This window comes from Osmerus eperlanus, chromosome 13 (assembly GCF_963692335.1).
Source record: "Osmerus eperlanus chromosome 13, fOsmEpe2.1, whole genome shotgun sequence".
In the NCBI taxonomy this organism is placed as follows: Eukaryota; Metazoa; Chordata; class Actinopteri; order Osmeriformes; family Osmeridae; genus Osmerus; species Osmerus eperlanus.
The window spans coordinates 3,903,948-3,926,534 of record NC_085030.1 but is presented as its reverse complement, the minus strand read 5'-3'; the positions used below and the strand labels follow the sequence as shown (position 1 = coordinate 3,926,534).

Sequence of the window (22,587 nt, the reverse complement as noted above, 5' to 3'; positions counted from 1 at the left end):
GAGCTGCGAGAAGCATTAGCAAAGCTAGACCAGTCTCGTATCAATGAAGCCATGATGAAAAAAGGTGTGCAGTGGATTTTCAACTCTCCTGCTGCATCCCACCATGGCGGCATCTGGGAGCGTCCGATCCGCACAGTGAGAAAAGTGCTCAGTTCCGTGGTAAAGCAACAGCTGTTAGATGACGAAGAACTACAGACTCTTCTATGTGAGGTTGAGAGCATCATCAATGGGAGACCCTTAACCACCAACACAGAACAACCCAATGACCTCGAACCACTGACACCAAATCATCTGCTCACCTTGAAGGCACAGCCCAGCTTTCCACCTGGCGGATCTATTCTGGCGGAGGTGGACTCACGAGTAACTACCGCACCTGCAAGAACGGCAAAAGTGACTCGGCCTGATGAGAAGTTTCAAGTTTGGAGATGTTGTCCTCGTCGCAGATTCGTCACTGCCAAGGAACTCCTGGCTGTTAGGCAGAATCATCAAGGTGATGCCAGACTACACATAGGTACAAAGGAGTCATCCCAAGCGTTGAGGTCCGGACCAAGACCTGTGTCATTCACAGATCCATAACAAAACTTTGTTTATTGCAAGGTGAAGAAGATGAAGATGAAAGAGAAAGTTTGATAAGATTGGAAATACTTGCATGTACATATTTACCGTTGCACTTGTGAAAAGAGGAAGATCCTAATCTTAATTAGGAAATTGATATGCTAAGGTATACTCAATTATGGGCCGGGATATGTTGTAGCCATTTCTACAGAATTTGATTGGCTGTTTGTTTGCATATAAAAGGCCAAGAATCCCCGCGAAACAGGCTGAAGCTATTGGACCTTGAAGCACAAGTCTTTTGACCGACACTTAATTTGTTAGAAATACTATCCTGAGCTAGTGATATTGTTTCTTTTAAGTTAATAAGTAAACAAACAAGAATATACATTTTTGGATTATGGACTTTTATTTGACATTTCTGTGTAATTTCTGTGTCTGTTTATTGTACACAATTTTAAAACGAATACATTAGGAAACATGTCATACACAACTGCAACATCATATACATTAAATATCTCTCAATGCATAGGCAGACTTCATAAGGTGTTTCAATCAAGACTGTACCAAACAAGGAGGACTAAGAGGACCCTGTTCCTCCTGCTCACAGACTGGTCTTTTCACAGTAAAAGTCATCTGACACAACGTATAGTCAGGGATCAGGGTTCGGAGTCTTCAGACCTCCACAGAGGTTGTTCCCTTCTTCCGGTCATGTGTACTTTCTTTACCCTGTTGCCGTAAACACACCCTAGATACACAACACAAAGTCAGACCCGACTGTACATCCCAGAATACCCCACCACAACCCTAACCATGGTAACGTACCTTTGAAGCGGTTTCACCTGATGGATGAATTCTGGAAGTTCTTCACCTTTGTTTTCAGGTAGCCACAAGCTCAACAACCCAATCATGACCGTGGCTCCACCCATCAAGATAAAAGGTAGGAACTTGTTGTATGTACCTGAAATCAGACAGCATTGACAAACAGATCTAGACAGACATATATGCTTCCATACTCTTTTATGGAGACACACACAAACACTGACCCATGAAGGCGATGTATGGGGAGACGGTGCTGCCCAGATGCGATGCCATGGAGGTGGCTCCCAGGGCCATGTTTCTCACCACGGTGGGGAAGAGCTCCATTGTGTACAGGAACAGGAAGCAAAACGCCCCCGTCACACCCGTCTTCCCCACCATCACCAGGGTTAGGGTCAGGCCGCTCAGTTCTACACACACACACACACACACACACACACAGTTTATGTTTTCTAGATTTGAGTAGTATGAGAGTATATATGCCGGTACGTGTGTTCCATGAGTTTGTACCCTCTTAGGTGTGTGTACGTTTGTGTACATGGGAATCCTTATGAGTATGTGCCATTTTGTAAGTGTCTGTGGTGTGTGTGTGTGTAGCAGCAGTACTGTCCGCTCCGGTGGGCCTCGTACCATCAGGTATGAGCTTGATGAAGAGCAGCAGGCCTCCAGACAGCAGCAGGGTGAAGGGGAGGGTGAAGCGTCGGGGGGTGTAGCGGATCAAGAACCAGACGCTGCCATAAGCCAGGAACTCTGTGGCCGCCGCAACCAAGCAGTTGAAGTAGGGGTCTCCGTCCATATTGGGCGTGTTCAGGGACATCCCATAATATGTCATGGAGATGATGAACCTGAGGTGGAGGACGGAGAAGTTGTGACGTACGCATGTATGCACTAGCGTGTGGTCATAGGTATACTTTTCAGCAGTGTGTGGCTAGGACTTATCAGGGTACCAGATGAGGATGTTAATGATGGTGATGTTGCGTATGTTCCTGGTTCTGAACAGGTCCATCCAGGTGTACAGGCGTGGGCTCTCCTTGGTTCGGTTTTCCTGGAGATAGTAAACATGTAAAAGCATATTGGGGATGTGAGTCCGTTAGTGTGTGTGTGTGTGTGCGTGTGAGCATTAAAACACCATGAGTTCAGCAGTGATGTCTTCGGTGAAGATGACATTAGGAGCCATAAGACCATTCATCTTGGCAGCAGCTTTGATGATAGACTCCGCCTCCTTCAGTCTGCCCTGGGCCAATAGCCAGCGAGGAGACTCTGGAATGTACCTGAAGCACAGGACACTACTATGTCCTCCATGTCTCCCTACTGTTCCAAGTTCAAGCCACTCTACTGGTCCCAAAAGAGAAATAGAAACATTCATGTACTGCCAGGTGGCATTGGTACTCACCACCAGAGAGGGATGTAGAGGAAGCCAGGGATGGCGAGGACAACCAGGAGGAGCCTCCAGCTCCTGAAACAGTAGGCCGCCAGGGGCAGCACGGTGTAGCCCAAGGCATAGCTGAAACTTACCCCCAGGGCACCAAAGTTGACGCGGACTGATTTAGTTAGGAGCTCAGAGCCTAAGGTCCACAGAATCACACAGACAAGATCAGACCAGAGCTAGACAAATGAAGAAATGCAATGAAGATATTACTCTGTTATCGGATCTAGTTATCTCTTTGTCCAGACTGACCCAGTATAAAGGCAGCATTGTAGTTGGCTGTCTCGCTCATCCCCACAATGAAGTAGAAAAAGCAGAACATTTCCCAGCTGGTAGAGGCTGCTTGGAGGAGAGTGAACACTGTCTGCATTGCCAAGGTGCCAAAGAGGACCAACCTGCGCCCGAACCTATGGAACATACAATTTCATCCTGGAAATGTATAAGGGGAAAAACTCCAAACATGGCCTTGAACTACACCTGAACAAAATACAGGATATAGACTAGAACATTACAACAGAACTTGATGTGTTTTTGTCTACAGAACACTAGAACGTTTAAATACTGATGTGTCTGCAGTTGTAACGTGCTTAGGAGAACCATTACCTGTCTGAGACAATCCCTGACAGGAAGGCGCCGCAGAGAACACCTACAAAATAGATGGTGGCGGTGAAGGGAGCCTTCCAGTCATCGTCACACACCAGGTTCCACTACCGGAACGCAAACACACCCAACAAGACAGTTAGACAGTTCAAAGGGTCTTCCCATCCATAAATTCCAGGCAGTATTCCCAGTAGGTAGTGTAGCTTCACCTCAGTCACGATGGTGGAGGTGTATCTCTCTGTGTTGAACTCCCAGCCGTCCAGACATCCCTCGGTCTCGTTGCCGTTGGGACCCGGAGGGTCTCTGTACCTCAGGCAGCGACTGAGGACCACCTCCCCCCTCACCTCCTCCAGGGGGAACGATAGGTTGAGGTCCAGGCTGAAGCTGCTGCTGTTCAGCCCTGGGACCCGGCAGCGGTAGGGGGGGATGTCCGCGAGGAACACCAGCGCCATGCCAACGTAGCCGTTGGGTATGCTGCAGAGGCTGAGGAGGAAGAAGACCATCTTCTGGAAGGTTCCCCACTCCCCAAGGAACGCCGTCCTCTCCTCGTAGTCCAGCATCCTCACGGCCTCGACCGCCCACAAATTTGCTCCAGACCCCTGACCTTCCTCTGAGGGGTGATGGTGATAAAGTTACCCTTGGTATCTCTAACTATCTATCTTCTTGCAGGTTTCAGCAAGTCAAATTTAAGACCTTTTTAAGACATTTTAAGACCATAAAGATTGAAATTTAAGACCTACACAACGCATTACCCCCCAAAATATTCAAATCAAAGAAATTCTGAAAAAAAACATTTTATTTCAATGAATTCAGTCTTTCAAAAAGCATAAATTTAATTTACAGATAAAACAATCACTATTAATTTTTGAACATTTTTTGGGCAAAGTTTTGCAGCGAGCCTTGTACCTGGAGCTAGTACCTGGGTACCGCTTGTAACCAACAGCGGGAATCGCTGTGATCTAGCCATATCTCGTTGAAAGTACACTTTCCCATTTTCCACATGTAGCTGAACTTTAACAAACTCTGAGGAAGCGCAGACGTATTTCGCGGGAAGGTATTGCATTTATAACAGGATTTGTAGTTTTATCACTGTGTACATACCAACACCAATATCCCCCAGAAAGAACTACAACACACCGAACCAACGTTCTGAGGGCAGCGTTCTGCTGGTTTCGTTTGTAGAGCTCCGCTTTGTAGGCTGCGACTCAATACTTTTTTGCTGGTTCTGGAAATGAAAGAGGGTAAAACCTTTCTTAGACCTGACTAAATGAAATTTAAGACCTCGGGAGCCGAGTGCACCAGCTGGGCGTACGCCTGGGTGTAACGCTACGTCCGACGTAGAACTGAAAGTTACGACTAACTTAAAGTTACGACTAGTGCACCAGTTAGACTTAAGCCCTTTATGTGCTGCACCTGGGTGTACATTTTACGCCTAGTGGGGAGCAGGCGTAAGTTGGAAAATCGGACTAATATCCATGGTAATTATAATGTACAACAGTTTGATCGCACATGCAGCGCGTCTTGTTTATAGGCAACATATGGAAAGGACATTAAGGCGAGAAAAAGTTGTCCGTGATCGCACAAATCCACTGTTGGTGATCGATTTCCAAGCTGATTGTTTCTTTTTGTTTGTGTTGATATTATTACATTTACCCGTGAGCACGCTTCTATTCTGAGTAAACAACTCTAGAAGTTTTCTAATTTCTCTATCAGTAAAATGTATTTTCCTTTTCTTTCTTTGTACACAGTACACTCCCGAGCGTGGTGTACTGTGCACGGGGGGTGTACGTGGTGTACTGTGCAGTAAACTGCAGCGTTTTTTAACGCTCTGCATCGCTTGCCTTCCCACAGTACACCACGCTCGGGGGCGTGTTAGACAAGTTAATACAGAATTGTAGTTCTCTAAGGTCTCTCTAAGCTGTGAATACAAACACACTAGGAACAGACGACATCGGCAACCATGCACCATGCATTATTAGTTTAATGTATTCTTTAAATTCAGGCTCGTCACATTAGTAACTTTGTTCTGAACAGAACTGGGTGTGCAGACACATACGAAAAGTTTCTCCTCCATCTTGAAATTGTCAAACCTAGAAATGTTTACCATGACGAACAGTTGCTACGTTACAAGAAACAAGAAACCAATCCGATTGGCCAACGCTAGCGTTTTCATGCTCCTCATTTACATAAAGTTGAGAAAATCCAACTTGCAACGCTCCGCTCCGCTCGCCTTCCCACAATGCCCTACGCGAGCGTCAACGCCTGGTTTCATTGAAAATGAATTGGAAGCCGACGCCCCGCGCCGCCCACTCCGCTGCAGTGTGAACGCATGTCTCCCTACAGTTCCAGCCACTCTACTGGTCCCAAAAGAGAAATAGAAACATTCATGTACTGCCAGGTGGCATTGGTACTCACCACCAGAGAGGGATGTAGAGGAAGCCAGGGATGGCGAGGACAACCAGGAGGCAAGCGATGCAGAGCGTTAAAAAACGCTGCAGTGTGAACGCAGCGTGGCCAAATTGGTGTGGCAAACATTGCCCAGCGCTTTTTAGAGCAGAGGACGAAAGACCGCCTGTGATGAGTTGAACACAGGACCTGGTCAGAGGTCAGCGTGGCTCTAGCGAAGCAGAACAGCCATGATTCCCAGAGACACAAAAACATAAGCTATTCTGTGCACTCACATGCACAAACAATGAGTTTTCCACACACAGTGGACTTACATTTCAATCCACTTCGTAAACTGTTTAAAATATTCAACAGAGCATAACAAACTTTCAAATAGTTTATTCAATGGTTAGAAGTTTACAATCCTTTAATGCTAGACAGCCTAAACCCTTCCTCAGAATTACTTAGTCACATATGCAACAGATGCATACACACACACGCGCACACACCAAAGCATCCCTACATGTGATACTGATGAGAACTGCTTTAGTGAGGGATTTTCTTTACAACAATGTGGAGACCAACTTGTAGAGAACCACACTTTTGTCATGACCAGATGATTTAAGAGGTTATCAGCGGAGACATACATCAGTCACACAACCAGCCAGACTATTTCTATTATGAAGTCTTCCATTAAGTGGTGCGAACCAGAACTACACATGCGGGACTAAGCATGTGGAACTAAGCTGGCAGAGCTGGTAAGTTGTCGTTCTCAAGCAGCCTGCAGTAATGGGATTTGAAGCTACTTCATACTTAAAGTACTGTACTAAAATCAAAGTGGATTTAGCAATGGATTGCACAATGTTAACAAAAGTAAAGATACACATAACCTTGAGTGTTTTATTTTTAGCACTGACTATTGTTGCTTCTTTCATTTTGGAACGTTATTTTTCATAGTCAAAAAAGTTAACCAACAGAGTTTCTTTACTGACAGCAAGCTAAGAATATCTTTAAATATTCAAGCTTGATAACCTCCAACTCCAATTTGCTTACAACAGTACGTGAATGTGACAATTTCATCTTTGTTGCTCGTAGACTTCCTGAATGGGAGTTGTAGTTCTTAGGCTGCAGCAATAGAGGTGTCGTCTACCGGTCTGCCTTGAGGCTGAAACACAAAACCAACAACTGATCAACAAGTAGCTTTGACACACAACATCAGCAGTGCTACCTTATACTCCCTACAGCAAATCCTTTGTACAGCATAGTGTCTATGTAGTAGCTTCTGTGTGCCATAGGTGAAAAGGGTTAACTAGCATCTCCACAATCTGTTTCCAACATGATTTTTCAGAAGTGGAAAAGTTCAGGTTCAGTAAGTAGACACTTGTTTCCAATCACCTAGATATCCAAACTTACTTTATTGTTCAGGAGACGTCCCCCCCCCCCCCCCCCCCCCCCCAGAAGATGTGTTAGTTATTCAATCGTGTCACCTACCTTGACGAAGATGCGTGAGGGCAGGAAGCGTTGCAGCAGCTGATTGGCCGGACTGGGGAAGCGCAGCAGGCTGATGTTGAGCAGGGGGAGTGTCTGGTAGCCCGCCATCAGGGGGTAGAAGTTATACAGCATCTCCTGCCGTGCCCCTGGTAGGATACGCACACGGACCTGGAGGAGGAGACAAGATGACTCGGCACATTTGGGACATGGGGATTCACACACAGAGACCTGGATGTGGTTCAAACGAGCTAGTGGGAGGTTGATGGGATGGTAGCTGTGAACACATCTGAGAGGGGAGTTCATGCGTTGTGCGCTGGTGGTGGTGGGACCTGTCGAACATTAGTTAGGAGCTGATTTCAGAGCACAGGCCTGGTTTATGATCAGTCACACTCTGGGGTCAGGGGGTTAGGGTCAACGCCTAGATACTGAGTGTCCTGGATCAGAGGAAACGTGTCTCCTTTCCTGTTACCCCCCCTTCTCTTTTCACTCCTTTTCTTTCCCTCACCCACTTCTCTCTCTCTTCCCTGCTCTCCCTTCCTCTTGGTTGAGGGGCTGAGGAGAGAGTTTGGGTCACCTGCTTGAGTCCAGAGAACATGAAGGCGTCGCTGGGTTCTACGGTTATCTCCACATCCTGCACCAGCCCTGTTCGGTTCTCAATGTGGTACTGCACTGGCAGGGACTCCCGCACGCGGCCAAACGACGGCAGGTCTGGAACCACACACACACACAATGAACACTGTACTCTACTGCATTAGCTAAATCTAGAACTATTAGGAGGTATGAGAGCTCTGCAGCTTGTGAGCTTCCGCCTGGTTTGAGACAGTCCAGAGGTCCAGAGCTGCTCTGCGGTCACCGTGCGGCCGTAGAGGGGGTGGACCCTAACCTGCGTGGACGTAGAGAGGGATGGTCTCCACCAGCACGTGGGGCAGGGGGACGGAGGTCTGGACCACGGACGCCTCTGCAGACGAGCTCCTGGAACGCACAAACACACACACACACACACACACAGCGTGAGAATGAGCCGGTGTGGGTTTCTCGGAGTGTGTTGAAAGCGTCTGCGTGTGTCGCAGGGTCAGAGTAGACACCTCTTCCAGGAGATGAGGTATTGTCCCGAGGCCACGCTGCTGGTGCCGGTGTCCACCGGGGGGCACTGCAAACAGAAACACTCGCTGGCGCACTCCCCTGTCTGCAGCACCACTGGAGGGAGACGGGGAAATGGACAGACAGGCAAGGGAGGATTAGAGTGGAGTACAGTAGATCGAACCTCAGCAGACCTCCAGCAGAGCTAGGGTGGGGGTGAGTGTTGGGGTGAGATTGGGGATGAGGGGTGAGTGCTGGGGTGAGGTCGGGGGTGGTGTGTACGTACCTTGTTCCACCTGGGACTGTGGCTGGTCCAGGGGGGTCAGGGTGGGGGCCAGCTGCAGCTGGCTGGTCTCCAGGAGGAGGGGCCAGGGGGAGGCTGACAGGATGTCAGTCATCAGCAGGAAGGGGACGTCCACATACACACGGTCCAGAGGCTCAAACTACACACACACGCACACACACACAGGTCTGGATCAAACTACACACAGCAGACAAAAGCCTGGCTAGAACTACAGACAAAGCAGTACACAACACCACAACAGTAAAATTAAGCCAACCTTGGTGGAAACAAACTTCACTGCCACTTCAAATGGAACGATGGTTTCTATGGTAACTGTTTCATCCTAGAGAGAAAACAAAGGATCAAGGAAGCGCTTACATGATTCCTCTCTGAGGTTCTGGTGTGTGACCTGACCTTATGGAAGTGTGCGTGCGTGTGTGTGTGGGGGGTGTGTGTGTGTGTTTCTACAGGTGTGTGTTGAGGGGTGCTTCCAGGTGAATGTGGACCCTGCGGAGGGCTGTGTGTGTGTTGAGGTGTGTGTGTGCAGACCTTGTGGCAGCGGCAGGTGATGCTGTGTCCCTCCAGGCTGGTGCTGATGCAGTAGGCCACGTGGAACAGGAACACTCTGGGGCCCGTCGACACACAGCGCACAAACACTCTCTTCTCCACCTGCACAGCACACACACAGTAGCTCCTAGACACACTAGTAGTGGGGGGTGTATGTGTGTGTGGGGGGGTAATTGGGTGTGTGTTTGTGTGTGTGAGTACCGTCTGTCCCGGCTGCAGGTCTCCAATGTGGATGTCAGGCAGCAGCGCAGGAAGATCCTCACACCCCTCAGAGGCGGTCAGGGTCACATGGGTAGACTGAGTCAGGTTAGCGTCTTGACCTGGACGACATGGAGAGAGAGGCGAAAAAAGGTATAATTCATATTCAGGTGTAGCAAAGGCCAATACTGCAAACAAGTATAATCCAGTTTGACTGAAAGATGCCTCACCTGGTTTGAGTCCGGCGGTTAGCTTGACGTCCCTCGCCACGGTGTCCTCGTGTGATTGGATGGAGACGGTGATGAGGTACATCTCGTTGTTGAGGGCGGGAGGCTGGTGGCTCAGCTGGACGGAGATCCTGGGAACCCTCGAGATGATCCTGGTGGACAAGACCCCCATGTTAACGTGTGTGTTAAACACAAAAATTACAAAATAAAAGACAAAAACAAAAATATGATGCAAAATACAAAAAACATAATAGTAATAATATTATTAGTGCTGTCAGTTAAACGCGTTATTAACTGCGTTAACGCAAACCCATTTTAACGGCATAATTTTTTTTATCGCAAGATTAACGTTCTTTTTGGCCTAGCAAACTTTGTAGTTTTTTTCACATGCTGTTGCAACAACTACTGAAGTTAGAAAAACTACAACACCACACCGGATCTAGCTAGACCGGAAACAAAACAACAGGCACACTCTTGTTTGGGCTTGCGAGCCGGCTAAAAAGTAGTAGGCTAACGTTACGTTTTGAGTGGATGGCGGGCACAAGACGCCGAAATGGAGGCCAATAAGATTCTGAATGGAAAGTTTACTTTTAAAAAGTTGAAAAAAGAAATCAAGGGACATTTAGAATAGATAGAAATGTGCGATTAATTGCGATTAATCGCGAGTTAACTATGACATTAATGCGATTAATCGCAATTAAATATTTTAATCATTGACAGCACTAAATAATATATATGCTGGTTACACTATTCTGAACTAACAGTCACAGTCCCCTGGTTCTCACATGGTGCTGGCCTGGATGGTGACAGAGTCCCAGTCTGTCTGCTGGTCGGGGACACGCGCCCTCCTTTTGAAGGACCGCGACGCCTGCAAAGCCTCCTGGGTAGAGGCGGCGTCCCCTCCCCCGCCTCGCCAGTTCAGGAACACACAGCGGCCGCTCTCGCTGCCCAGCATCAGGTCCACCGCTGTGATCTGGGACACACACACATACATGCCCACATGCTAGCTCACATAGTGCATATATACATGTACTGTGTGTGTGTGTCTGAGAGCATGTGTGGGTATACAGTACCGTATGTGTGTGTGTTGTTGCTCACCTCAACCTTTTTGCCCACGTCCTCAGTGTTGGCTCCGAAGCTGAAGCTGTAGCTCCGAATCTTCCCCGGCAGCAGACACAGGTTCTCCTGACTGGAGGGCTCGCTGCTCTCCTGCACCACACAGAACTGGCTATACTCCTGAACACACATACGCGCGCACATACACACACACACACAATGAGGGGCTGGGTGTCTGGGTGAGTAGGGGGGGGGGGGTATGGAGGGGGTGGAGGGTGGCTGGCGTACCTGGTTGCTGAGGCTGACGCAGAGCTTGGCGAAGCGGACGGGGTGAGGGCAGTCGGTGCGGAGAAACACCTGCACCTGGACCGGGTCGTCCAGGTGGAAACTGGGGGACAGGAACCTGGCCTTGCACTGGACTAACGGGTGGGGTGAGGCGGGTGTGGGGAATAGGTGCCAGGCATTAGAACAGACTGCAACAGATATCAGGAGGTTTATACTAACCTAGCTAGTCTAGTTATCAAACTGGTTAATTAGACCGTGATGTCAGTTACGTAGGAAGCTATCCTGCACTAGCTGTGCAAGTGTGAGACAGTGTTAGCCCTCATACCGAAGGGCACATAGTCCTGGACCTCGATGGTGTAGTGGTTGCTGCCTGCCAGAGCCACACGGTCACTCCACAGAGCCTGGGCAGCCTTAGTCCCCGCCTCCTCGCAGTCCGGCTCCGCCTCCGGAACCTCGTTCTGCCAACAGACACGCAGCATTCAGCCTTGAACCTCACGCCTGGCCACTAGGGACAGGGATGGGCCCTGTTGCTGGCAGGATGTTCTGTTACGTCGAGGTGTGGTCTACTTACCATGAGCACTCGGATGAGGTTTTTCTCAATCCTGGACTTCTGTTCTTCCTTCAGAGTTGAAGCTGGTGGAGAAAGACACAGGAGGTTACTGATCTCTGGACCCCCCTGTGTGGGGGGGAAATTGCGTTTGTGTTCTTTCTTATGTGATATGAGTGTGAGTGTGGGACGGATGTGTGAGATATAATATGTGTGTGAGTGTGTATGTGTGTGAGAGTGTGTGTGAAAGAGTGTGTGAGAGAGTGTGTGTGTGTGAGAGTGTGTGTGTGTGTGTGTGTGTGTGAGAGTGTGTGTGTGTGAGTGTGTGTGTGTGTGTGTGTACCTCTGCCCAGCAGCTCCATGCTGTAGGTGATGTAGTCCTTGACATGAGCCATCAGGTAGGAGCAGCACAGCGCCGTGCTCAGGATGGAGGTGAGCAGAGCCCACCAGCGCTCTGTACGGTAGTCACACATCACGTAGTCCAGCAGCCTACCCACCCACACACACACACACACACACACACACACACACGTATTTATGTGCTGGATCGTATGGTCTAGTGCAGGGGTGGGGAACCTTTTTTCTGCCAAGGGCCATTTGGATATTTATAAAATCATTCGGGGGCCGTACAGAATTATCAACTTAAAAATGTGCCTGCTATATTTGGTCAAACATTTAATTAACTCACCCCTAATGTGATGGCTGGAACTGCTTCTCTTTGGTGAGGTTTGTGATGTTAGCTGGCACGGATGCAGCCTGCCTTGACTAGGGGTGCATCGAACATTTCTTGGGGGGTATCATGATTACGGAAAGGGATCGTATTATCTTTTATATTGCTACCATTTTTGAGACTGCTTATCGATCTGAGTGTTAATCAGGCGCGGAGCCATACGTTGTAAACAACGTATTCTGGGTTTGATTTGCTAGAAAGGAATTCCACACTTGATGCGAGCGCGCAGAGCACGCGACAAATTTTTTTGGTACATTGGTACGCAACGCTGCGCGCCTCCACGGTCCTCTTCCACATATTAAAATAGTGCTTCTGCCAACGAATAATGCACCTAATAATATGGTTCCTGCAGTGCCATGGCGGGCCGGACCAAATGATTTCGCGGGCCGCACGTTCCCCACCCCTGGTCTAGTGTGTGTATGCTAGGTTGTATGGTGTAGTGTGTGTGTGTTTCTGCTGACTGTGACCTACTTTAAGGCTTTGGTGTAGTCCTTGGCATTGTAGTATTCCTCTCCCATCTGGACCACTAGGGGGCAGAGACAGTGATGAGACAACAAGCAGGAATATGGTCCCACTACACACGCACGCACGCACACACACACACACACGCACACACACACTAACACTCACTGAGGTGGCTCTTCATGCGAGGACACTTATACTTCTTAAACTGGGCCACGGCGTTGCTGAGCAAGGCAATGATCAGCTCCTGGAGAGGAGACAGGAAGAGTTCTCAGAAAGACCTCCTGGTTCCCTAAGTTGACCTTCTCAAGACACCGACAAGCCATTATTGACAGATGCAGGAAACAGTAACGGCTAAGACAGGGACCTAGTTAACCTTCTCTGACAATCTTTACACAGGATGAACCCATGCAAAAACAATCAGTGTCCATGGGTATGCATCCAACATCAATGCATAGGTTGAGAGTGTGAGTGTGTGTAGGTGTGTCTTTGTATAGGTGTGTCGGTGAGTGTGTGTGTAGGTGAGTGTGTGTGTAGGTGTGTGAGTGTGTGTGTCGGTGAGTGTTTGTGCGTGTGTGTGTGTGTGTGTGTGTGCGTGTACTTACAGAGTGGAGAACCTCCCTCTCTTTGAGCTGTAGAGCCAGGATACCTCCCTTCTCTTTCTCCCCGTCGGGAGGGTCGATGCCTGAGACAGACCAACCACTATCAACATCACACACACACACACACACACACACGTGGACTTGCATGGAAAGTGAGCGTGCGTGTGTGCGTGCAATGCGTGCAATGCGTCCTGTGCCATCAGTGTCAGGTTTCCTGCGTGTGCCGGTGTGGCGTGTCTGTAGTGTGTTTGTGTGGAGTGTTCGGACTCACTCTGGTGCCCCTGTCTCCAGGCTCGCTGGCCGTAGAAGTCCAGAGCTCCAGAGGGGGGGTCCTGGGGGTCAGGGGTCGGGCAGCTCACGCCGGCCTATGATGGGGAGAGGAGGGGGAGACCACACAGCTGTCATATGGAACACGCCCTGCCACCCAGCCCCTCACTATGTGTGTGTGTGTGTGTGTGTACCGGGTGGGAGCAGAGCTGGCCAGCCTGGCTCTTCCTCTCCTGGGCGTAGCAGGCAGCCTGCTGGTAGTAGAAGCCGGGGTTCTGGGTTTGGATGGCTGTTAGGCCCAGTTTGATGGCCTCATCAAACAGGTCCCCGAATGACTGGAACCTGCAGGGAAGGAGAGGGCTGGTTGACTGACTGTTTGTACTCCACTAAAAAGACTGACAGACTGGACTGACTAACTGTATGGTTGGACTATGTGCGTCTAGTGTCCCTTTATTGTTGTCGGTATCTATTCTCTGTCCATGTCCTTACTGTTTAGACATCCAGGCGGTGTGTTCGAAGGCCAGCTCAGAGCTCCCGATCTTCTTCTTGCTCAGGTCGATGTGCTTCCTGAACTGAGCGATGGCGTCCAGCGGGGTGTTGTGTTGGAAACACAGACGGCAGATCTAGGGGTAGACGTGGAGGCTGTGAGACGCACGCACGCAGATGCACCCACCCACACACACACACACACACACCCACCCACACACACACAACCTTGTAGTTGATGAATCCAGCCATGGTCTTAATCTCCAGCATGTTGGTTTCGTGAGCTCTGAGTTCATGGACCAGGCTGTAGGCTGTCCTGTAATACCTGCACCACACACAGACAGGTGACAGTCAGTGAGACGACCAGCCATCGCTGGGCAGAGGAGAGCAGCGCCACAGGCGGGACTTACTTGAGAGCGTTCTGAGTGTCCTGTTTGAGCTCACTGAAGAACGCAATCTTGAACTGATGCCTCACGAATAGCAGCTGCAACACAGACAGACAGACAGAGTGATGTAAGGACATGTTTGTGTGTGCTCTTCACCCAGGTATGAAACTGACCCAGCTGGAGCTAGAAGAGTAGATGGGAGGAAGAAGAAGAAGAAGAAGAGATTGAGAGAGAGAGGTCGAGGTGAAAGAGAGATCGGGAGAGAAAGAACCAGAGAGGAGCCAGAGAGGAGAAAGAGGACAGAGGAGAGAGGTGGAAAGAGGAGATGAAGGACGTGGAATGAGGAGGAAGGGTGAAACGTGGAGGGAAGTTTGTTGGACTAATCAGCAGAAAAAGTAGGTACAGGAGGAGGAGGCCTACCTGATGTGTGGTCTTGTTGAGGAACTCCTTGTGAGACTTGACCCTCCGGATCTCTGTGTAGTAGTAGGTCTGGGCGTGCTCGTAGAAGGCATTCTCCAGTCTGCAGCAGAACACACAGGTTATGCAACACACACACACACACACACACACACACACACAGGTAGCGGGTGCGGCGACACTGACCTGATGATGTACCCCACCAGGTGGTCAGTGTGTGGCAGGACGAACAGAGACTTCCCAGACAGGTCGCAGGCGTTACACAGAGATGCAGCCCTCTCTGAGGCAACCAGGTCCTCTCCTGACACACACACACACACACACACGTGTATAAGCCAGAGTAACACACTGGCCCTCCTGCCTATTCTACAGGTGTTTATCACCAACCTGGGGGGAGAGGAGTTTTCTTCTGGATCAGAACCACCGCTACCTTGGTGTTCCTACCCTGTAGGCTGGTTCTACAAAGACATGAATAACACAGCAGGTACAATAAAACATATCATTGTTAGTGTTATGGACATAATTACTATAGTACATTAACACCCCATCACCAAAGTCAGTAACTAGGAAATAATAATGTGAATGCTAACTTACATCAAAGTACCTATGACCTTATATATTGAGGTCACTGTCATCTACATAGCTACTTTACAGTACTTCCATCATCACCGTCATAGCATTTGAAAAAGGGATTTATCCTAAGCATCATCCCATGGACTGTTCCGGAGCCTACCTGACGATCTCCACCCTGGTGGCACACTCCGACTGCCTCTCCTTCCACTGGGGTTCGTCCCAGTCCAGCTCGAAGAACAGCACCACCAGAGCTGGCACCAGGTTCAGGTGCTTGTTCATCCAGCCCGTCTTCAGAACGCCTTTGGGGATGTACCACTCATACGAAGTCCTCTGGACAACAACAAGAGAGCATGGCCTGGCCTGGATGAGTACGCACACTCTATGACGTACACTCGCTCCATACCAGATTGATAACCCGCTCAGGTGATGTATTTTCCACGCAGGAGAATAGGTATCTCTCTGCAACACTCGTGTAGCCCAGGTTTTACAGAGGTCTTCTGAGTCTACAAACTTATTTTTTCTCGTGGACACACAGCATACCCACTTCTTAACCACCAATAATTCCTGCAATTGAGTATAAAAAATAAATAAAGATTTACCATGACACTGCTGCCACTACCCACCTTGGTGCGACACTTGGGGTACTCGTGGTCGCCGGGCAGAACCTTGAAGGAGATGGGCACCCGATCTGCGCGGCGGTTAGCACAGAAGGCGTCCCAGATGGCGCGGTGCACAGCGTTGTACACCACGTCCAGCCCCGTCAACGCCACAAAGGCCATGGGCCGGCAGCACAGTTCCGGGGGAAGGTCCCATTGGGTCGGGCTTATCATGGCTGTGTCTCTCTGGGCCTACCTCCCTCCCTATCTCTCTTCTTCTCTTGTTCCACACACCTGTGAAGTCTTGGTCTCCACACACCTGGAACCCACAAAGATAATAAGAAACTTCTGAGACACACTAATGGAGCATTCACAGCTAAATATTTAGACAAGCAGGAGTCACGAGACATAGGGAGCTATGTCTATGGGACATGTCTAACTTTTCAAACGAAGTGTAATCCAAGCGAATCTAAACAAAGACTAGGTACATTTCGTATGATTCTTTATCTGCAGAATTTAGCTAGCTATCTGGTTATTCCCATCAGGTAAGCATCAGGACCGACATATCATCACTGACACGTCTGCTAGCATACATAGTGAAACAGTCATCAACAACTTGAGACGTGTTTTTACGTTAGCTAGATAAGCTACTTACCAAGCCAGTTGATATTAGTTAGCTAGATAACAGTTTGGCAGTCTTTACTGGGGCGGGGTTTGCTGGTTAGCATAGACTGGTCTTGCAGTACAACACAGATAAAACACAAATAATATATTTGTCGCTGTCCGTTACAACATGAATAGCGTCCATCAAGGAGTCACCTCGACTTATGAGTCAGCACTGCATGTGCGCTGGTAATGTTGTTGTCTTTTGGTAAGAGTCTTCTCGTTAGCTCCAGTAGCTAGTTAGTAAAGCTGGATGTTGACAACTGATCTGGTGATCAGGAAATAGTCAGGAAGTGACAATAACTTGCTACTGCCATCTTTCGGTGAATTAGGTTGCATGCAACGGTTTCGATAGCCTACATTTATCTTGACACCGTGTAATTTGGAATAAGAAAAACCCCAACTTTAATGATCCTTGTGCTTGATCGTCAACGTTTAAAGGTTGAATAGCTGGCAAGACATTTTCAGTGTTTTTTTCTTGGCGGATAGTTTGTCATTGAATAAGAAAGACATCTCTGCAAACCTGTGAATCTTTGAAAGCAGACGTCACCTGACACCATAGAAGAACAAACACTTCCGTAGCACGCAACGCATTGAACTCTGGGATGTGAGGGACCCAGCGGGAGTGGAATTCGTCCTCTGTGCTATACCAGCAGCGAGGGTGCTGAACAATGCTAACGTTACTGGGAAGCCATCAATACGCCGTGACAGGTTGAGGTATATTTCGTTAACGCCTCTATGTTTATACTTTACAATGCATGATCTTGCTGTCGGCATTTGTGTCGACCAATGCATTCCAGTAGTTGACTAGCTAGTGTTTGCTACCAAAAAGTGAAATAAAGTTTTTCCGTATGGTTATTTATAGCCTGAATGAATGAAAACCTTGAACAGGCAGTACTTTGTACATGACTTTATTTTGGGGTATTTATGTTTTTCTGTTCGCCAACTTCAACCTCTCTTCAGATTTATATTCCAGTTAATTTGATTAAGATCACCGTCCGTAACTTAAGCTAAATCGAATGTCCATACAACTTTCATATTGTCAGGCTGGTGCCTTTGAGTGTGATGGCGATGGAGTACTTTGTGTATCTTTGATGGTTCCGTAATCGTTTGAGTTGTGAACGTGACAAGTCGAAAGTTAGGTAAGCCTAACGTGATACCATTTCACGCCCGCGTGCACAGAACGGTGCTCTGTGGAGTAAAGGTCACTGCGCTGTTATATCCCTCCCTGACAGTGTGACCTAGCGTCCCTCTTGTTTACGACGGCTTTTCTGCTGGTGACAGTCACCTAATACACTTATTATCTTCATCCCGTGGTTGACACCTGTGGCTGAACTGTCTATTGTGCCTCCAGATGAGAGAGTGTTGTCCATGGGTGTTAGCCGATTAGATGTCCTCTACAGAAGGCTCCTCCTCACCAAACTGTTCATCCAAGGATGGGGAAAGCCTGACGATCTCAAAAGGTACAGAGAAAAATAGATATATAGAGAGATAGAGATGGAGAGAGGAAGGGAGATTTGGTCAGAGAGGGGCTGGCACTAAATTTCTGTGCTCGGTCTAATCAGACCACAAGTTCGATTTTTGATTCTTTCTCGATATTTCCACAGAATATTTGAGTTCCGTAGAATAATTGGCAACAGGGAGAAGTGTAAGGACCTGGTACCCAAGGATTACCCAGTGTTCATAGATAAGGTACACCCTCACTCTCCCTTCCTGTCATGCTAATAGGTTATGTAACCCCCCCCCCCCCTTCAGTTCATACTGTTCTGTTGTCATGGTAACCCATCGTAACCCCCCCCTACCCTCCAATTTCTGTGTAAATCGTAGATTGATAAAGTGAACTTCAGACAGTGTGTTGTTGAAGTTTGTGGGGTTTTTGACCATGTTATTGATGTCTGCAGGTGGAGGATCAGTCTGACTGTAAGATCCATAATGGCTACTTCATTTCTCCTCTGGAAGATATTGTCCCCGGCATCCTGCCCCCTGAGTCTGTCAAAGCCCGGTGAGAACCCCCCCACCCACCACACCCCCGGTCCAGAACCAGGGACATGTCACTACTAGACATGGGAGTTCAGCTTCAAAAGCAATCCTCTACGTTGATGCTAGAGGTCCAGCTTGGTGTCTTGTTCCGTCACTGAGTCCTGCTCTGCTCTTCCTCAGGTTCCAGTTTATAGTTCCTAAGAAGTGGAAGAGGCACAGCCCAGTATGCATCCACCTGGCCGGCACAGGAGACCATGTAAGTAGACTGGGCAGGAAGTAGAAGGGCAGAGCCTTACCATGTGACCAAAGTCTCAAGAAGTACAGGGATGTTGTTATAGGAACAACCTAAACCACAGTTGTCTACTAATGACATTCTTCTGAAGGCCTCTAATAGCCCTTTGGCCTTTATCAGTATCTTTATTGTTTTATGTGTACCCTACTGCTGTAGTGAGGGAGTCAATAGAGTGACCTCAGTGTAGCTGAATTAATGTGTCTCGTCTCTTTATTGGTCGTTAGTTCTTCTGGCGGCGACGCACCCTGATAGCCCGACCGATGATCAAGGAAGCTGGCATGGCCTCTCTACTGCTGGAGAACCCCTACTATATCCTCCAGATAACTGACCCTAACCCCATCTCTGACCTTCATTCTAGACCTGACCCAATTTGTATTTGTTCCGTTCGGTATGTAAATGAAAAGTCTGATTGCTCCATTTCCTTGACTGATGTTCACATGGATACCGGAAACCGAAAGACCAAATGTAAGTTCTATTAGAACAGCCATACAGTCACATTCTTACATGTTCTTGTTCTGCAATGTCCTAAGTGTTCATCTTTGTGGGTAATGTAGTCGATCCAGCTTGAGGAATGTGTCCGACCTGTTTGTAATGGGCGGGGCTCTGATCCTCGAGTCAGCTGTGCTTCTCCATTGGCTGGAGCGGGAAGGCTACTGGCCTCTAGGAATGACTGGAGTATCCATGGGCGGGCACGTGAGTAAGCAGCACCACACATCACAGTCTGACACAGAATCATAGAGCTTGTGTGTTAGAAAAGACTGTCAACAAAGCTGCTACCCTCTGAAGTGTTCACTGAAGTGTGTGTGTTTGATCCCAGATGGCGTCCCTGGCTGTGACCAACTGGCCCAAGCCCATCCCTCTGATCCCCTGTTTGTCTTGGACCACTGCCTCTAATGTCTTCACCACAGTAGGATGTTCATTTCAACCTCTAACAAATAACTAATTCAAAAAAGGATCAATAATCGGTGTTGGAGTACAACCTGTGCGTGTGTGTTGCAGGGTGTTTTGAGTAAAGCTGTGAACTGGAGGGAGCTGGAGAAGCAGTATGCCATGCACTCAGTTTATGAGCGGGAGATCATCAGAATGCTGGAGTACTGCGGGGTACGCTCTCATCTGTACTTATAGATGGTTATATCCTATTATATTGGATGGCCCTATGTTTTCTCATTATATGACGCTACTATATTTCACCATAATATGAAACTACTTAATTTCACTATGATCTGAAACTCCTTATATTTCACCATTATATAAAGCTACTATATTTCACTATTATATAAACCCACTATATTTCATTCTATGAAATGCTTTGTTTTGATGTAAGACTTGCATACCCATATATCAATAATACCTGGAGTCAGGTATGTCAATGTCATCTGGGACTGTAGAATTTACATATCCACAGATGGAGTCAGATGGTTGAGTGGTTAGGGAATCGGGCTAGTAATCAGAAGGTTGCTAGTTCGATTCCCGGCTATGCCAACCAAATGACGTTGTGTCCTTGGGCAAGGCACTTCACCCTACTTGCCTCGGGGGAATGTCCCTGTACTTACTGTAAGTCGCTCTGGATCTGCTAAATGCCTAAATGTAATGTAAATGTAAATATCCCTCGCCTCTCCACCCCACCCCGCAGACAGACTCATTCCAGATGGGCCAGGACTTAGTGAAAAACTCTCCCTGCAGTCTGGACAACCTGTCAGGCCTGGAGCTGTCAGGAGAGCTGCTGGGGCTGAGCCGGCCCCAGGAGGAGAGGCTGGGTCTGCGCTCACGGGCGGCCGGAGGGGGAGGGAGAGACAGCATCCTGCTCTCAGGAGAGAGGGGCCGGGAGGGGCTGGACCAGATGCTGTCAGCAGTCAGCAGCAGTGGGCCACACATGAACATGCTACACGCCAAGAACATGGGAGCGGGCAGTGGGCAGCGCCAGTCCCTGCAGAGGATGTCTCTGGGCTTCATGAAGGGCGTGATGGACGAGTGCACCCACATCGCCAACTTCTCTGGTCAGAGAAATGCCTCATACATAAACTCACAATACATATACGGCTCCAACAGTCATTATAGATCTGGGTCTATGACATGGGTTCATTGACAAGTTGAAAGTACTTCAAAGTACTTCAAAGTAGTTGAAGTGCATTTCATTTGACTCAAAATTGACATATCAGGGGGTCAATGGGAAAGATAAGTTATGGGTGCACCTTGAGTATTACACAGAATTGGCCAATAGTATTTGACCCAGGTCTGAGATGAAGACAAGCTAGCCTATCCTTTGTTCTGAGTTGTGTCTCATCTCTCCCTCTCCTCCAGTCCCGGTGGACCCCAGCCTGATCATCGTGGTGCAGGCCAAGGAGGACGCCTATATCCCCCGTACGGGGGTCCGGGGCCTGCAGGAGATCTGGCCCGGCTGTGAGGTGCGCTACCTGAAAGGGGGCCACATCAGCGCATACCTCTTCAAGCAGGGCCTCTTTAGGTGAGACAAGACAAACACACACGAGGGTCGCTCTCTAGAACGTTCTGGTACTGACCAGTTGTGGTGTGTGTGTGTTCCAGGAAGGCCATCTACGATGCCTATGACAGGTTTCTTCTGAAGTATTCCAACTGAAGTATTCCAACTACATCTAACCGCTGTTCACAACAGAAGACTCTGTGCTCAGTGTCTTAGAGGAAGAGGATAGGGTACAATTTTGTATTTGTAAATTATTTGGAAGTTTCTATGCAGTAAAAGACCCTTCAGATTAGATTCTCCTTATATTCTCTTAATGAGACCATTTGACCCAGACACCAACCAAATGGTGCTTCTGAATTGGTGGAAGGGTAGTGTAAAAAAGAAAGAATATATAGTTTATAAAAAAGAACTCTCCTCTTCTACTCCTCACAACACCACCTCTGTTTTGCCATGTTGTATAGTCCTCCATGTTGCCTTCTGTTTCTCCATTAAGACTGTGCCTCACCTTGATCCGTCACACTAACCCATAACCCTGCTTAGCACACTATCAACAAGTATGTGTATAACTTGCGTGTTAGACACCCTGGGGCTCTCAAACATGGCTGACCTACCCATTCACCTGGACCTCGATAACTCGACTGACCTTCGAAGACCAAGACCCCTTTTTGCGACAGTCACAAACGTGCAGGTGGCCCAAGACTCCTGGGTTGCATGAATGATCCGTCAATCACGTGTCATATTGAATATTCAATTCTGATGACTTGTAAATGAATCAGGAGACAGAGAGGCTTAAGCCACCTCAATTTCTATTTTTTAAACCATCAAGAAACCAAATAAATGGATCTCCTCAACAAGGTTTATGTAGGTACCCAGATCATGACCACCTGACCTATCATGACCCCAACACCTGGATCCACTAACAGAGGCTTGTCGAGGGAGTTGGTGTCTGCCACTTACCTAGTTAGACCCATTATTAAAACACTGTGACTGCCCTGCGGAAGGACCTCATTGTCCCCTGACTCTGCTCTAGAGCACCGGCCTGTTTAGCATTTCAACTTCCTGTTTTCAAGTCTGAAATAAAACAAGTGGATTGACAATTTCTTTTATCTGTTTTTAGTGTTACTTGTTATGTCTCTCTTTGTTAGCTGTGCGTAATAGTTTGTTCATCGGCAAGCTA

General features: G+C 48.2%; 3 protein-coding genes across 7 annotated transcripts; 1 reads left to right on the top strand and 2 right to left on the bottom strand.

Moving 5' to 3' along the window:
• Positions 1 to 940: 940 nt before the first annotated feature.
• Positions 941 to 4,002, bottom strand: LOC134032993 (solute carrier family 22 member 4-like). The gene is made up of 10 exons (XM_062477089.1): positions 3,607 to 4,002; positions 3,401 to 3,504; positions 3,050 to 3,204; positions 2,765 to 2,936; positions 2,501 to 2,642; positions 2,319 to 2,416; positions 2,002 to 2,216; positions 1,599 to 1,781; positions 1,378 to 1,513; positions 941 to 1,300 (listed from the first exon to the last, which is right to left on the bottom strand). The coding sequence occupies exons 1-10, from the start codon at positions 3,955 to 3,957 to the stop codon at positions 1,228 to 1,230; spliced, it is 1,629 nt and encodes a 542-aa protein (XP_062333073.1). The 5' UTR covers positions 3,958 to 4,002; the 3' UTR covers positions 941 to 1,227.
• Positions 4,003 to 6,166: 2,164 nt separating this feature from the next.
• Positions 6,167 to 17,310, bottom strand: trappc11 (trafficking protein particle complex subunit 11). 5 transcript variants are annotated; one of them, XM_062476671.1, is made up of 30 exons: positions 17,222 to 17,310; positions 16,063 to 16,354; positions 15,600 to 15,769; positions 15,254 to 15,324; positions 15,053 to 15,167; positions 14,870 to 14,969; positions 14,474 to 14,547; positions 14,292 to 14,388; positions 14,067 to 14,200; positions 13,772 to 13,919; positions 13,582 to 13,675; positions 13,314 to 13,393; positions 12,877 to 12,955; positions 12,718 to 12,772; positions 11,860 to 12,005; positions 11,541 to 11,602; positions 11,295 to 11,427; positions 10,973 to 11,103; positions 10,727 to 10,864; positions 10,414 to 10,601; positions 9,632 to 9,780; positions 9,405 to 9,523; positions 9,186 to 9,305; positions 8,914 to 8,979; positions 8,640 to 8,796; positions 8,359 to 8,470; positions 8,157 to 8,245; positions 7,848 to 7,981; positions 7,274 to 7,441; positions 6,167 to 6,947 (listed from the first exon to the last, which is right to left on the bottom strand). In XM_062476671.1, the coding sequence occupies exons 2-30, from the start codon at positions 16,267 to 16,269 to the stop codon at positions 6,903 to 6,905; spliced, it is 3,381 nt and encodes a 1,126-aa protein (XP_062332655.1). In that variant the 5' UTR covers positions 16,270 to 16,354; positions 17,222 to 17,310; the 3' UTR covers positions 6,167 to 6,902. The 5 variants fall into 5 exon arrangements, with proteins under 5 accessions (XP_062332655.1, XP_062332656.1, XP_062332652.1 ...); XM_062476672.1 differs by lacking the exon at positions 17,222 to 17,310 and adding an exon at positions 16,691 to 17,188 and having other exon boundaries at positions 10,727 to 10,837; XM_062476668.1 differs by lacking the exon at positions 17,222 to 17,310 and adding an exon at positions 16,691 to 17,187.
• abhd18 (abhydrolase domain containing 18) lies at positions 17,276 to 22,511 on the top strand. Its single transcript, XM_062476674.1, has 13 exons — positions 17,276 to 17,415; positions 18,053 to 18,161; positions 18,306 to 18,390; positions 18,600 to 18,700; positions 18,859 to 18,934; positions 19,195 to 19,281; positions 19,410 to 19,435; positions 19,525 to 19,663; positions 19,788 to 19,877; positions 19,970 to 20,071; positions 20,604 to 20,967; positions 21,272 to 21,434; positions 21,515 to 22,511. The coding sequence occupies exons 2-13, from the start codon at positions 18,070 to 18,072 to the stop codon at positions 21,564 to 21,566; spliced, it is 1,377 nt and encodes a 458-aa protein (XP_062332658.1). The 5' UTR covers positions 17,276 to 17,415; positions 18,053 to 18,069; the 3' UTR covers positions 21,567 to 22,511.
• Positions 22,512 to 22,587: the final 76 nt, after the last annotated feature.